The 16,956-nt window shown below is 41.4% G+C and overlaps 1 protein-coding gene across 1 annotated transcript; it reads left to right on the forward strand.

Annotated features, from left to right (window-relative positions):
• The first annotated feature begins 2,441 nt into the window (after positions 1-2,441).
• On the forward strand, positions 2,442-9,990 carry ftr82 (finTRIM family, member 82). The gene is made up of 7 exons (XM_037688126.1): positions 2,442-3,144; positions 4,343-4,438; positions 5,784-6,017; positions 6,246-6,405; positions 6,484-6,540; positions 7,501-7,566; positions 9,084-9,990. The coding sequence occupies exons 1-7, from the start codon at positions 2,554-2,556 to the stop codon at positions 9,602-9,604; spliced, it is 1,725 nt and encodes a 574-aa protein (XP_037544054.1). The 5' UTR covers positions 2,442-2,553; the 3' UTR covers positions 9,605-9,990.
• Positions 9,991-16,956: the final 6,966 nt, after the last annotated feature.

Genomic DNA, 16,956 nt, shown 5'->3' on the forward strand with positions numbered 1-16,956 from the left:
ATTTTTTCTTCTTTCACCCGGTCTACGTTTCATTGCTGTAAGACTTGTGGTTTTCTCCATCAAGCAGTCTGCACATCAAACTCCCATGTCCTTCCGTTGTATTTGATCTCAGAATTTTCTCCTCAAAACTGGGAGTTAAAGATTCGTTTTAAAACTTGTCATATATTTTAAATCAGTGGTTCTCAACTGGTCTGGCTTCAGAACTCACCAACCTGTCAACCAGGTTGACATACCATTTAGAACAGTGATTTTTTTTTAAACCTTATTTCTCTCCCAGGTGAAGACCTCAGACCCACTGACACTGGGCTGGTGACCATCCTTTGGGTTGTGACCCACCAGTTGAAAATGATGGTCTTACGTAGAAATACATGAAAATTGGCTCACAGGTGTGTAGCACGATGAAGCTATTGAGTCACTGAAACTTTACCATTTATTTTAAACTTCTCTTTTCACTTCTTATACAGACATCAACCCGATGACATTTTGTCTGCTTAGATCATTAAAACAAATTAATTAATAATAGGCTTTAGAGAAGAAGGGTTGTTAGGTTTTCAGCACTAGCACCCTTTAAAACATCAAAAATTTCCAGTGTCTTGTTTAAATATTTATAATGAAGACATTAATGTGCATGATGTCAGTTTTCTTAAAATTGAGTGCACATTTGTACTTAATGTGCTGTAGCATTTACGATTCTGCTAAAACACCTCATTCTGTGTTCTGTGTGTTTTCAGTGCGTCTCTCCACAAAGAGGAAGTTAATCTGTAGCACGGAGCACTCCATTTACTCACGAGGAAGGAAGGACTGGCTTATCTGAAACCCCACCAAATATGGAGAGAAGTGAAATTACTAAGTGTATGAGGTACAGCAAAGACATGAATTAAAGGCGGGACCGGAGTACTTTTTTTTTTTTTTTACTTTAAATTTACTGTTTCATTTTGCATTAAGTCCAATATTTAATGCAGTTAAAACAATCTCGTACAGTTTATTCTAACTGAATGTTTACTCTGTGCAGGGTTATTCAACTGGTGGCCCGGGGGCCCAATCAGGCCCACGGGTGTGCTCATTTTGGCCCACCCAATGGGTTAATTTTTAAATAAAACAAGATTTTAAATTGTAAAACAAACTTATTTAATGACAATAACTGCTGGATGTTCGGCCCCTGAGCTCTTAGCTTCCAGTAACTGTGGCCCCCCTGAGAAATTTAGCTGAATAAGATAAGAGCCCTGTTGAAGACTTATTGACATTCTAACAATTTAATGATGATTAATTTAATTATGTCAATGTTAAAGTCAGGTATTGGAAAATTTCTCCATTAAATACCAAAGTTCATGCTCAATAATCCAGGTTAAAAAAAAACCTGGATTTAACTATTATTAACTTTTATTTAACTCCATTAAATAAAATGTGTTGCGGTTCTGAGAGGAATTTTTTTCCCACTCAAAAAAAAAAAAAAGAAAAGCAACATAACCTGAATGAAACGTGCAAAGTAATGCTGAAACAATTGTTTGCAACACACCTGTACCCTGCTGGAATGTTGTTTTCGTGCATTCAGGCCTGCGTTTCTGTTGGCTGCCTCAGTCTTTGTTTGCTTTTCCCTGCTCAGCAGATACTCTCCACATATCAGACAGAAAGAGGCTTGGAGAGAGGGCCAGACCGCTCAGACTGGTCGCACTGCAAATAAGTCTGAATTTTCACAGCAGGTTACATTTTTGAAACATGTAACAGAAGAAGTCATTTGAGTTGAGCTCACAGTGTCTGTTTGTTTATTGGGTGGTCCTCTGAAATTCCTACAGTACTTCTACTTTAATGTTTGTCCAACTATAACCGGTGGAAGACAATGGTGATTCTGTCTGACAACAATAGGTGGAAATGCAGCTGCTGAGGAGTGTGTGTGCGTTTCAGCCACAGATGAGCCTCATGAGAAATTCAGGCAGACAGGAAGCTGCAGGGGAAGAGGAAATGGTTTCCTCCATGTGAAAAGTTGGGGCATATCTTTTAAACGTTGCTATGGAAGAGGATTAGGGCCACGGTGCAAAAATTATTTTCCTCTTAATTCTGAGAGGAAAAAAAGTCAAAATTCTGAGATTAAAGTCAGAATTATGAGAAAAAAAAGTCAGAATCCATCTATCTAATTTTGATTTTTTTTCTCAGAATTCTGACTTTTTTTTCCCCTCAGAATAAAAAAATTGCACCGTTCCTCTAATCATCTTCAGGACTTTTCATTCATTCTCACTGACGCTCCTTTCGTCTTCTTGCTCAACTTGCTCGTCTGAGCTGAGCAAGGCCCCGCCCACTCATTGCTCCGAGCGGGCGGAGCCTTGTTCGTTTGAACTGAGTAGGGCCCCGCCCACTCAGAGCCTTGAGTGGGCGGGGCCTTGCCTGCTTTCAATCAATAACCTCTGGAATTCAGAAATACTAGAAAGTCCTGTCCCCCCGGTAGCCCGCTCCACAGCACGGAGGGCGGGCTCACACGCACTCGACCAAGTCTTTACCCACTCGTGGCAGTCTCTCTGTAAAGTTCCACAGGTCTGACCGGGTTTGTATTTCACCACAATGGCTGATCACACGTCTCCTGATTACTTCAGCTGCTCCCTGTGCACGAACCTCCTCAGGGACCCTGTGGCGATCCCCTGCGGCCACAGTTTCTGCATGGACTGCATCAGCGGCTACTGGAACGAGGCGGACTACACAGGGATTTACATCTGCCCCCAGTGCAAGATCACGTTCACCCAGAGGCCCGTGCTGCGACCCAACGCCACGCTCAGCATGGTGGCCGAGAAGATCAAGAAGAGCGGCCTGAACATCAACCTGACGTCATCCCAGGGGAACGTGTACGCCGGCCCGAGCGACGTCCCGTGCGACTTCTGCACCGGGAAGAAGCTGAAAGCTGTGAAGTCGTGCCTGAACTGCCTGGCGTCGTACTGCGAGAAGCACCTGAGGCCGCATTACGAGTCGGCCACGTTCAAGAGGCACAAGCTGGTGGACGAACTGGGAAACCTGGACAGGAAGATCTGCCCGCAGCACCAGAAGTCCCTGGAGCTGTTCTGTCGGACGGACCAGATGTGCATCTGTGCCCTGTGCACCGTCAGTGAACACAGGGGCCATGACATCGTGTCTGCCGAGGCTGAGAGGGGGGAGAAGCAGGTGAGGTGTCCTCCTTCCCTACAAACACATGACTGATAAAAGCACACATGTTCTCTGTCAGCTGTGTGCTGCATGAGGTGATTGTTTAATTTACATAATCTCTGAGTAAACTCCTGTGAAAGAAAGTAGGTGAGGTGGTTCGCCCATCTCCTGGTTGGACTTTGACCCATTTCAGCAGCACTATCAGCTCCCTGGCAGGCAATCAGCGCTGCCAAAACAAATCCAGCTCTCTGATTAGCTACCAGGAAGCGGGGAGGGACATGCCCTCCACTTATCACCCCCCCCTACACACTGAAAGGTCCAGCTTTCAAGGAGAATGTGGTGATCCAGCTGTGGGATAAATAAACAGAAACTGCAGCCGCCCCACCTGTGGGAGTGGGTCTGCAGAGATCCAGGAATGTCAGGGAGTGAAGGTTCATATCTGCACATTCAGATGACTCATGAGTCACACAGCCTGTAAAACAATGTGGAGATAAGAGTGTGAGCAGATACTGCTGGGTGAGATGTTCCAGTTTCACTCATGGGCTGATGGCTCGGAGCCGTAGTGAATGCAACATTTACAGCATCCTGAGTTTGGTTTCTCTCACGCAGTTTTACAACCTGACTCTTCCTTTACTCCATCTCCCACTCTCTCCCCTCCCCCTCTCACAAAATCTATGACCCCACACCCAAAAACCCACCCCTCCCTAGATTCCCTGCATTCCTCAAGCTTATCTTGAAAAACGGGTTGGTGGGTTTGAGTAAAAGCTGAATGAGAAACCTCCTGCCCTGCACCTCGGCGCTCTGTGCACTTTGAAACGTCTATTTAAAAGTCAGGCAACGGTAGTTTCACATTCCTGACGGGGCCAAAATTCTTCTACAGATTTTTTTTCACCCCCCACCACCACCACTACCTTTTCCCTCTGAGATGAAAGTGAGCCACTTTAAAAGCTTCATAGAGGTTTATTCAATATGCCAAAGGGCCTCCCCAGATACGGTCGTATAAAAAAGTATACCAGTCTGGGTCCAGAATCTATTAGGTTTTAGATATTGTTGTATTAAAACTCATAACATCCACTTGCATCATTTAAATCGGACTCAGTGATTTGATGTCATTTACTGCAACTCAGCATGAAAAAACTAAAGGAGGATAGTTGGGTTATCAGTATGGGGCATCTTAAATCAGTGGATGTAATACCGGTACTCCTTTTTTCTGCAGAAACTGTTGGGAGTCTCTCAAGCTGAGATTAGACAAAAATGTCAGGAAAGGGTGAAGGAGCTGGAGGAACTCAAGACTGCTGTGGATTCACTAAAGGTAAGGCCGTCATGGCTGCCAGGCGACCCTTGTTCACTGAATATTAACACAAACCAGAAAGTTCCTGGATGCCAGACTGCTGCTGATTGAAATTTGATTTGACAGTACTATGTGTTGGGGTTCACGCTCGGCTACCAGTATACCTAATTTCAGCAGAATAGTTCTAAAAATTATCATATTTTTTCCTTTTTGGTTAAGTCGGCCATCTTTGATTTTTTTATTTTGATTCGGTTTGTGATAGGGATCGTCCTCAGCTAAATTTCACCAATTTTCAGCTGAATTGCTCTAAAAATGGCAGAGTTATGGTATTTTTTCTCTTTTCGCTAAGGCGGCCATCTTGGATTTTTGATTTTCAGTCGGAGACTATTGGAGATTATTCTCAGCTTCCAATACACCAAATTTCGGCTGAATAGCTCTAAAATTGGCCGAGATATGGTAATTTTTTTGTTTTAGCTAAGGCGGCCATCTTGGATTTTAAATATGGATTCAGTACGTGATGGAGACCGTTCTCACCAATTTTCAGCTGTGTATATGTCAAAATGGCTGCGTTAAAGCCATTTAAATGTAGCATTGGCGGCCATCTGCTCTCCTATGCATTGCGATGGCAGTCCCCAACTAGAAAGTTCCTGGAGAAACTTTGACGGGGACTGCCCCACTGCCGGCGTTTTTAAATTTGACAGTACTATGTGTTGGGGTTCACTGTCAGCTACTACCCTACCAAATTTCAGCTGAATAGCTCCAAAAATGGCTGAGTTACCATATTTGTTCTCTTTTAGCTGAGGTGGCCATCTTGGATTTTTGTTTTGGGTTCAGTATGTGATGGGGATCGTTCTCAGATGTAACCACACCAAATTTCAGCTCTGCATGTGTAAAAAAAAATAGCTGATTTCAAGTCATTTAAATGTAGCTTTGGTGGCCATCTTGAATTTTTTTATTCAGCATTTACTGGACATTGCTTTCAGCTACCACCACAACAAGTAGCTCCATATCTCAAAGAATGATTGAGCTATTACAGTTAAAAGCTGTTTAGTTCCATCTGGAGTTTCAAATGAGAAAAATGGCATCTTTGTTTGCAAATTGTCGCCATGGTAACTCAAAAAGCCAGTAAAAGTAATAGCACACATCACGGCTCCGACCCGGTTGTTTTGATATAACATTTGTGGGGTACACATTTTGTTTCGGGACACATTAAAGTTAATGGAAGAGTTAAGATATAAAGTTAAGAAACCCTACGTCAGGTGGATAATAATAGGTGCTGCCTCACACTAGGCAGTCCCCAATGATTTATTTTAAGTGTGTGCCAAAGTTGTGTAAACGTCTTTCTGTGGACATCGGTTCTGCACAGAACTCTGCCCAAAGAGCCATGGTGGAGAGCCAGAAGATGTTCGAGGACATGATCCGCTCCATCGAGAGGATGAGGTCAGAGGTCACCAAACTGATTGGCATCAACGAGAAAGCTGCTTTCAGCCAAGCCGAGACTTTGATCGAGCGACTGGAGCAAGAGATCGATGAACTGAAGAAGAAGGAGAACGGCCTCAAGCAGCTGTACAGCACCGAAGACCACATCCACTTCTTGCAGGTAAGACACAGCCTCATTGTAGTGCTGTCTTTAACTGGTGGGGGCCGTCTAACTCAACAAATGAATTTTCAAAGAAGTTCTGGATATTTTGCCAAAATAAGTCTTAGATTTCTGGTTTGGACCCAGATAAATGTCCAAGGAAGACTTGGGACCATGTCTTTAAATCAAAGTATGTTTGGTCAGCGTTGCGTGTTGGGTTTTCTTTCATCACCTTCCTTTTCCCATCAGAACTTCAACTACCTCTGCACCCCCACTGATGACGGCTTCATCCCCAAGGTGACGGTGAACCCAGACTTCTCCTTCGGGGCGGTCAGGAAAGCTGTGGCTGAGATCAAGGAACGCCTCGAGGAGTTCGGCAGGGAGGAGCTGCTTAAAATTTCCAAGACAGGTCTGATTTCACCAGTTGAAACACACCTCTACACTCAAAAAAACACTTTACTAAACATGAACGTGTTCTGCTACGCAGTGAACGAGGTCCCAGTTTACACCACAGAGAGTAGAACACTGGACAGGAGGAGCCGAGGTGAGCACCGCCACGTCCTGTCGGGTTAATTATTATGTAGGACCACAACACCACCCCTGCATAACTTCAGTGGACAAACACTAATCTAGCTCCATCACATGTGCATATGCGGTACTGTGCAAAACATTTAAACCTCAAGTCTTTGTTTCTCTGCTTCCAAGCTGTCAGACCTTCTTGCAGTCCATAAGTGATTTTAATAGATTTTTTTTTTCAAGCTTTCTGCAGGTTTGAGGTTTTTCTTTGAACTTAGCCTGTTTTATCATTCATTTCCTGTCTAGTCTAGTCCATGCACCCAACCACGAGGGACAAAAAAAGCCTAAAAGACATTTTTGTTACAGCAGATAAAAGTTTTTGAAAGTTGTGTCTTTTAAAAACAAAGAAAAAACATTAAAACCTGACACACAAGATGTGTCATCCTTTAGATTATCATATTTACGGCTCTTTTAGAATGACTTTGTTGGTGTTAAAACACTATTTCTTGGCTGTCAGACAGTGTTATCTTTGGTATTCCTTATTGATTCAGCTAAAACATCTGAACATTTTTTATTTTGTTTTTGTGGCAAAATGCTCAAAACAATGTAAAGATGCAGATTTGTTACCGTTACAATTAAGTGTGATGGAAAAACTGATTCACTCCTGGAGTCTATGAGTTTTTGTTAATGCTGGAATGGTTCATAGGTTTGATTTAAGTAATAGATAAAAAATACTTCTCTGAAATAGGCTAAGTACTGGACAGAAAATGTGTGAATAAAATCAGCCAAATTAAAATATAAATGAATAAAAATTGAACGCACAAAGAGCCATTGATGAAGAGCAACTTAAAAGATTTCAAAAGGTTTGACTATGGAAGCAAATGAAGAAACAAAGGGTGGCTCAAGACTTTTGCACAGTCAACCAGCAGCAGAATTGAACGTTCCAGTGCAGCTCAGTTTGACTAACACAGTACCACTTCATGCACAGGCAAAGAAATGACGGTGGACAGCGCTCCTCCTCCAGAGCCAAAGTCCAGAGCTGATTTTCTGAAGTGTAAGTAACTCTTATCATTTTTCAGAACTGAGGGTTTACATTTACTTTATGTCAATCATTTAATATTTATTTACTGTGTGAATGTTTATGGAGCATTTACTCTATTCTGATCCATTTTTCTTCTGTACGTTTTTCAGCGTCTTTCTCGTTCCACAATTTTTGTGCTAATTCAACAATTTATCAAAACGTTCAGCTCGTTCAGGACAATCCTGCTGTGACTTTTGCTATTGGTGCAACTTTAGCTTTTTGAAATATTTAGCCTTTTCTGCCACTTTTATTCTCCTAGAAAATGAATTGGGCTCATTTTCCATCCTTCAACTCTTTAGATCTGTTTACAACCTCTTACTGCTCCTTTCACATTTTGTTCTGGTTCAGCTTCTTTCAGCTTCCTTGTGCAAATGTAAACATTTTTTTCAGCTACTTTCAGCTGTTTTGTGCAAATTTCAGTTTCTTTCAAGTTAACTACAACATTTGTGTGCTGCTTCTTACTGCTAATTTCAGCTTATGCTCCTTTCAGCTTATTTATGCAAGTTTCAGTATTTTCTGCTATTTAAGCTACAATTTTCGTGTTTTTATGCTAATTTTAGCATTTTCAGCTAATTCCACATTTTTTGTACACTTTAAAACTTTTTTCAGTCTAATTCAGCAAAAATGTGCTCTCTTCACTTCCTTCTGGTAATTTAAGCTTCTTTCTGCATTTTTTGCTACTTTTCAGTTTTTTGGGTTGTTGTTGTTACTAATTTCAGTTTTTTTCAGATAATTTCAATTTCTTTGGGCTCATCTCAGCTTCTTTCAGTCTAATTGGACAAACGTGTTCTTTCTGCTATCTTCTGCTAATTTAAGCTTGTTTTAACTTTTTCAGCTACCTTTTTAGCATTGTTTTAACTAATTTCAGCTGTTTTCAAATAAATTCAATTTTTTTGTGCTAATTTCTTCTTCTTTGACCCTAATTAAATTATTTCTGCGAATTTCAGCTTATGCTCCTTTCAGCTAGTTTCAGTTATTTAAGCTACTATTGAGCTGTTTTATGCTCATTTTAGCTTTTTCAGTCAATTCCACATTTTTTGCAATAATTTCAAAATTTTTCAGCCTAATTCAGCAAAAATGTGCTCTCTCCACTTCTTTCTGCCTTTTCAGCTACTTTTCAGCTCTTGTTTTGCTAATTTCAGCTGATTTTTAGCTGATTTTTTTTCTGCTTATTTAAACCTAATTTAGCAACTATTTGTTCTTTCTGCTTTCTTCTGCTAATTTAGGCTGGTTCTTCCATTTAAGCTACATTTCAGATTTTTTTTTTAGCTAATTTCAGCTGTTTTTCAGCAAGATGTTCTGCAATAAGCATTCACACGGCATTTTTGCAGGAAACGCAATTTCTGTAGTTTGTAGATGCATTTCACTGATGATTTTCTGTTCTGATACTTGTGCTCTCTGATTTGACTGCCTCTTCTATCACAGCTGTAATTTAGATGTAACCTAAATCAGGACGCTGTAAAAATCTAAATCTAATTCTCATCTCTCAGACTTCTGCCAGCTGAAGCTGGACTCCAGCACAGCCTACAAAGAGTTGTGCATCTCTGACAACAACAGAAAAGTCATCCGCACCAGAAACCTGCAGCCCTACGGGGACAACCCAGAGAGGTTCGACAGCTTCGCCCAGGTGCTGTGCCGAGAGGCGCTGTCCGGGGGCCGCTTCTACTGGGAGATCGAGTGGAGCGGGGAGTTCTCCATCGGTGTGGCCTACAGGGGCATCAGCCGGAAGGGCAAAGGCTCGCTGTGTCTGCTGGGCTACAACGACAAGTCCTGGAGCCTCCTCTGCTCCGACACGGGTTACTCCGCTTGGCACAATCGGGTGGACAAAGCCGTCAGCGGCCCCCACTCCTCCAGGATAGGCGTGTACCTGGACCACACAGCTGGTGTGCTGGCCTTTTACAGCATAGGCAACACCATGACCCTCCTGCACAGGTTCCACACGGCCTTCGCAGAGCCTCTCTATCCAGGGTTTGGAGTTGGAACATCTGTCAAAATATGCAACCTTAAGTGAAAACTGATATTTGAGCCGTCATCTGAAAATTATTTTTGATATATTTTTAAAATTTTACATGACATTTTGGATCATATATTTTGTAACGATCGATGTTTTACCAAACCGCGTTAATGAAGTTGTACCGTTTATTTTTGAAGAGCACTGTGCATCTACCTTTTTTTTAACTACATATATATGTAATATATTTGTACTGTGCTGCCAAATCACGTTTAAACATTAGTACTGATCATCATAATTACTGTTATCACACAAGCACACCATAAACTAATATGTTCTTCCTGATGTTAGTAATAAATGTCACGATTTAAGGGCTTATCACAAACGTTTGTTTCCTCTAATAATTTACATCTCATTTCATGCCAGTGTGACAGAAAGTACTTTACATGGCGATATAGTTCTGTATTTTTTTTATCATTTCTTGTTGTTTTTTGATTGATAATTTTGTGGCAGTTTAAAATATATTTCACTCTTTTGAAAAGTTGTTTTGGTTCATTAAAATGGTGTTTCAGTAAAGTCAAAGGCGTATTTTACTGGCATTTCATTTAGCCATTTCTTCCAGGCTGTGGTATCAGATGCTCAGAGCCTTCACACTTCGCTTCACTGGAACTAACTCCTATTTAATTATTTTATGTTTACCCATATAACTAACAGAATATAATTTTAGAAAATGTGTTTTGTAAAAAAAGTTTTCACTGATAGTTCTAAATAAAGAACTAAAAACAATCAGGTTTGTGTTGAAATTAAAGGCTCAGCTGGATTAAAAATCCCTGAATTTTACTGTTTTGAATTTAATACTTGGAACGTTGAAAATGTTTCAGTAGAATTGATATTAATGGACTGTATAAAGTGTCTTATCACATTCATACACCGATGGGACATACATCGGAGGCAATGAGGGGTTCAGTGTCTTGCCCAGGGACACTTCGGCATATGGCTGTTGGAATTGAACCCCCAACTCTCGCATTGGAGGACAACTGCTCTAACCACTCAGCCACAGCCGCCCAATGTGATAGAAGCTCAGATTCAGGATTATTCCATCCATTATCTTTACCTGCTTCTTCCTTTTTGGGTCACTGGTGTCCATATCCAGCAGTCACTGTGTGAGAGGCGGGGGACACCCTGGACAGGTCTCCAGTCCATCACAAGGACATACCGAGACAAACATTCACTCACACCTAGGGACAATTTAGAGTTACGGCCTAACGTGCATGTTTCTGGTCTGTGGGAGGAAACTGGAGAAAACCCACGCAGCATGGAGAGAACATGCAAACTCCACCCAGATTCAGGATTATTGCCAAATAAATTTGCTCTTTGTGTAGAAATGTTTACGTGTTGTAAAACACAAAAACACTAAAGTAAAGTTGCAGTCAGTCGCAGAAGTCGTAAATTATTGTTCGTTATGCTCGTGATGAGTCGAAATATCACTTATTTGAATCTTTTTTACAAGGTGGAATAATTCTGGAGCACCTGGTGAATGGACTACAGACCAAGAATTTGATGCTCAAGTTTGAATTTGTGTATTTTCTCTCATCCACACAGGGTCAAAATACTGCAAGATACAGACTCAAATATTTACTGTTCATCCCCACTAATACTGGTGCTTCTCAATTAATTAGAATATTATGAAAAAGTTTTATAAAAATTGTCAGTCATTTCAGAAACTCATAAATGACAGATTCATTACGCAGTGAAATACTTCAGGCTTTGTTTCTTGTAATTGTGATGATTATGGCTCGCCGATAATGAAAACCCAAAATTAAGTGTCCACAAGCATCCGTTTAGTCCTACATTTGTTTTTTTTATTTGGTCACTATTTACCATCTCTTACCATGTTGCCCAGTTTTCCACCTTCAACCAGCTTCTGGCACATTTCTAGCTGAATGATGAGCATCCTTCTTGTTGAATTGGCGGTTTATTGAAATTGGACATGTATTTGGGATCATCTTATCACACCCAAACATTTCCAAGTTTCAACAAGTTTAAACATTTGGCTGTAGTCATCCTTTATTATTTTTCATACCATAATATACCATAATACTACCACCATCATGCTTAACAGTTGGTACAATGTTCTTAGAAGTTAAAGACACCAACAGTACATTGTTAGTGACTTTTGCTAATGAACTGCCACAACTAGAGAAGCATTTTGTGATATGATATATGGCTCAGTCTTAGGCCCCCTCCTCTTCATGCTATACCTGTTCCCTCTTGGCTCTGTTTTTAGAAAATATGGGATCTCCTTTCATTGTTATGCAGATGATACGCAGATATACGTCCCACTAAAAAAAAGGACTCTAACTCTCTGGCCCCTCTGTTTTCATGTCTGGAGGACATCAAAGCCTGGATGGCTGTGAACTTCTTAAAGTTTAATGAGGAAAAGTCTGAGGTGATGGTCTTTGGAAGCTCCACTGAGACTCCCAATGTCAATGTTGGTTCATTGGCCCAGTATATCAAGCCAGTTATTACAAACCTGGGGGTCAAAGTCGATGCTGGACTAAAATTAGAAAACCACGTCAGAGCAGTTGTTAAAACTAGTTTTTTCCATCTCAGGCAGCTAAAGTGAAGCCGATTCTTTCTAAGCAGCATTTTGAAACAGTAGTTCATACCTTTGTGACCACTCGGCTGGACTACTGTAATGCACTCTGTACAGGAATCAGTGATTCATGTATCTGTCAGCTTCAGAGGGTACAGAACGCTGCTGCACGGCTTTTAACTGGCACACAAATGTTTGAACACATTTCTCCTGTTTTAGCCTCCCTGCACTGGCTGCCCATACATTCCAGAATTCCTTTTAAAATTCTTTTATTTGCTTTTAAATCTCTTAACGGACTTGCCCCGCCCTATCTGTCCGAGTTGCTGCATCTATACACACCCTCTCGATCCCTCAAGTCATGCGATCAGCTGCTCCTGAATGTGCCAAAGACAAAGAGTCAGAGTTTCTTTATTGTCATTTGCACCTCATGTGGTACATGTGGTGGAGCGAAATTATGTACATGGGGTCCCAGTTACATCCAACAATAAAATGTCTAAGAAAAACAGTAATAACATCTAAGATATGAACTAAGAAAAACATCAACTAAATATACACTAAGCACTCATAACATAAAACATTGAACATCAGCACAAACATGAACATGAGTCTGTGAGCAGATGTGCACGCATAAACACATCAACATTGAAACAGATCAACAGCAACATGAAACAGATCAGCAGCAACATGATATGGTTTTTACAAAGCGTAAGAGGAGACCGTGCTTTTGCTGTGGCAGCTCCTAAACTGTGGAACGACCTTCCTTGAACAGACTCTTCCCTGTCTGATTTTAAATCCCTTCTTAAAACCCATCTCTTCTCCGTGGCCTTTGACACCATCTGAGATGTTGACTTTTAATCATTTTAACCATTTTTATTATCTGATTGTTTTGTTGTGTGTACAGCACTTTGGTCCTGTGGGTGTTTAAAGTGCTCTATAAATAAAGCTGGTATGGTATGGTAAATGAGGTGCTGGTTTTGACAGATTATAGCTTCTGGTCAGATAGGAGAAGCTTTGAAAGATTATTACTAGGGTGGGAGGGGTCACCAGCAATCTTTGTGGCCCACCAGAGGTGGAGCTAATTAGTTTCTCAACAACTGTTGACCCACTGCAGTCTCTTGTTTGTCTTTGGAAATGGCAGTAATTGTGATTAGGTGGTGATGGGTCCAAGGATGAATGAAGTGCACTATTACAGTTTTGGCAGGTTGAGATTCTTCAGCTGTCGCAGTACAATCACCTTTTTAGAAGTGAGCAGTTTAGGTCGTGGGAAATGATCGTTCCCAGGAGGTGGACAGATTCCAGAGTCTCCACAGGGGAACCAGGATGATGGGGGCCTAAGGGGCAGCATTCCTCCTGAAGTTTTATGTCGTCTCTTTTTCTTTACAGTCTCATCTCCACTTGACATGAGCTGACAGGGTTGGGTCATCTGCAAACTCAATGAGTTTGGTGTGCAGAGGTGCAACTGTTGATGCACAGAGAGAAGAGTGAGGGTTGGAATCAGTTCAGATAGTCAGAGCCAAGAGACATACCTGTCCAGCCTCACTCTGCCTCCTGTCATAGAGAAGCACACCTGTAGGACCTGAGACATTCAGCTGGACAAGCTGAGCTTGTCTTGCAATAGGGCTTGGACGACTACAGATAAATCCTAGATAAAGTAAGCTTGCATGGGTTCACAGGCTACTTAAAATCCAGACCGTGACGGGTGAAGTACACAGTCATGTTCTAATGTGTTAGCGCTGAAGGGAAACTACACAGGGTCCAGGAGGACGCTATTGGATTTGAGATAAGACAGCACCAGGCACTTAAAAGTCTTCATGACCACAGAGGTCAGGACCATATGGCTCTGTGTGTGTCAGTGTGGCCTGTGAATGTGATTCTGTTTTAGGGACCAGCGTATGAAGGCCTTGAAGCAGGAACATGTCTTACAAAATGACAAACATGTCAGTGAATACTGACGTTTCACAGCACTAAACTTTAGGGTGCATCTAGAGACAGCCAGCTCTTCATGCTTTGTGTGGATTCTCTCTCTTAAAAAGTTTAACGACTCTTAAATATGAAAGAGACGAGTCATGTTGAACTTTAGTTTGAATCAAATACATGAATTCTGTCTGGATTATTTAACCACAATATCTCCATGGACAAAGTACTACCTACAGTAACTACTCTGAAGCAAAACTGATGCATGAAAACTAGCCTTACAACTCCCCCTGTTGACTGACACCAAGTGAACCGCCCGTCCAGAGCCTGGTTCTGCTGGAGGTCCAAGCTGTTCCTGTCCACTGTTGCCAGCGCTCAGAATGGGAGACTCTAACAAAGTGAAGATTAGATTTTGGGTTTATTTTGAATGTTAAATATGTACAGACAACCATTTTAAGCAAAGAAACAAAAAGATACACAAAAACCTACATAAAATTAAAAAGTGCACAAAAATTGCTCCACTTTTTGTCTAGGTCACATGTTGAAAAGGAGTGGGAAGAAGTATGTACTTATTTAATTCCACTCCTTCACCATCCACCCATTATCTTTACCCGCTTCTTTTTTTTGGGGGGTCACAGAGGTCACTGGTGCAATATCCAGCCATCACTGTGCGAGAGGTGGAAGACACCCTGGACAGGTCTCCAGTCCATCTCAGGGACACATAGAGACAAATGAGACAAACAACCATTCACTCTCTCTCTCACACCTAGGGACAATTTAGAGTTACCAGTCAGTCTAACGTGCATGTTTTTGGTCTGTGGGAGGAAACTGGAGTACCCGGAGAAAACCCACGTATGCACGGAGAGAACATGCAAACTCCACCCAGAAAGACCTCACACCAGTCGGGATTCAATCCAGCGATCTTCTCGCCTTTGAGGCAGCAGCTCTACTAATTGCACCAACCTTCACCCTTCGTTAGTTCTCAATTTTTACTAATCTAATTCCTTAATGATACAACCACAAATGAAATAGACATAGTTACAATATTCAGATACTATTTCATATTGCAAGCTATCATATTTTTTATATATCTCAATATTTCACGAAATAATTTATTTATAGTGGGTTTTTTGTTGTTGTTTTTAAAAACATTTTTATGTCTGGACATTGCTTCAACTCCACACTCACATCGTTCCAGTTTCACTCTTCACACACCGACATTCTTCCTCACAGTGCACACGTGAACAACTTGACAAAAACTCCTCTAATTGTAACTTGAAAAAGAGACGACATACTTTAAAAAGGTTTTGGTAAATTATCCTGTTTGGCTCTGAACAAAATTTGCGTTTGGAACTTTACCAAATCAGTAAGTTTCAGTATTTTGACATGTAAGAACAGAGTTTGTCTGATCCCTGTAACCTGCATTATGAATGAGACAAACTATCCTGATGCATGCTCAATAATCCAGGTAGAAAAATCTTCAAAAGTTCAATCTGGTCCTCTGGACATTCAAAAAAACAAAAAAAAAAAGCAACAAAAAAAAAAAAATATATAGAAACGTTTCATCTTTCATCTGAATGACTTCCTCAGTCTGAGGAGCTGTTTTCAGCTCAGTCTCTTAAATAGCACCTTCTCAGAGTAGATCAACCAGTTTTGCTGCTGACAACCAAAACCAGCTGATCACATGCTCAAGAAGGACCATCAGCCTAACAATGGATCATTAGCACCTGATGGCTGTTAACTATTCACAGGGGGCTGAGTGATACTAGCAACAACAGCATTGTAAGAGGGGGACAGTTGAACACGGAGGCCTCCACTCGTTTAACGATGGACGATTTCTTTTCACAAAGATGGCCTCCTTTACTCCTCTCTCAAACCATCGTTCCTCTCTGTCCAGGACGTGAACATCTTCATCCCTGAAAGAGTGACCGCTGGCCTGGAGATGAGTGTAGACCTCAGAGTCCAGGCCTGATGATGTTGATCTTCTGTGCTGGGCCATCCTTTTGGAGCCAGGCAGAAGGAGAAATCCTACACAAGACAGGCTCTAGAGCAATGTGGATATCCTAACTGGGCCTTCCTGAAAGCAGAGAAGAAACCTAAACAGGACTCCAGTCAGCCATCAGGTGAAAAGGAGGAACCCAGACCCAGACCAGTGGTCGTTCCGTATGTTGAGGGAGTATCAGAGAAACTGAGACGTTTATTTTCTAAACATAACGTCCCAGTGGCTTTTAAACCCCAAAATACATTACGGCAAAGACTGGTTCATCCCAAAGATCCAGTCCCCCGGCACAAACAGAGTAATGTTGTGTATGCTGTTCAGTGTCAGGGGGGTGATCGGTTTTACATCAGGGAAACTAAACAGCCTCTGGCCTGAGTTAGTGGGGACGCTGTCTGCTCTGTGAAACCGAGTCCTGATGACTCCCAACTTGTGCTCTGCAATTCTCTTCTCTACAATTTAAATTCTCTAACATTTTAAATAAACAATCAATGCAGCATGGATTGTTTATTTAAAATATTACAGTATTTAAATTGTTTATTTAAGGAGGGAGATTGGGAGTAAGTGATTACAGCCTGGCACATGTCATGACAAAGTTTACTGAACTTGGACTACTGTATCCCCTACTTCACAGTTTTTCATTTATCACGGGCGGGGTGTGGTCCCTAACACCCGCAATAAATGAAGGACTACTGTATTCCTCCCCTTAAAACTTTATTAACATGTTTACAGGTAACACAAACATCACAAAGACAATCAGTTCAACATGCACAATAGATATTTGTTTATTGATTCCCAGGATTTTTACAGGAAGTTGAGCATACAACGCTCAAAAAGAAAAAGCTCACAGTCTAAAGATCAGACATTATAGCCAACAATGCCTCCTTTGCCAATGCACTCTCCGAC

Source organism: Nematolebias whitei, chromosome 14, assembly GCF_014905685.2.
Source record: "Nematolebias whitei isolate Nwh7 chromosome 14, NemWhi1, whole genome shotgun sequence".
Classification (NCBI taxonomy): domain Eukaryota; kingdom Metazoa; phylum Chordata; class Actinopteri; order Cyprinodontiformes; family Rivulidae; genus Nematolebias; species Nematolebias whitei.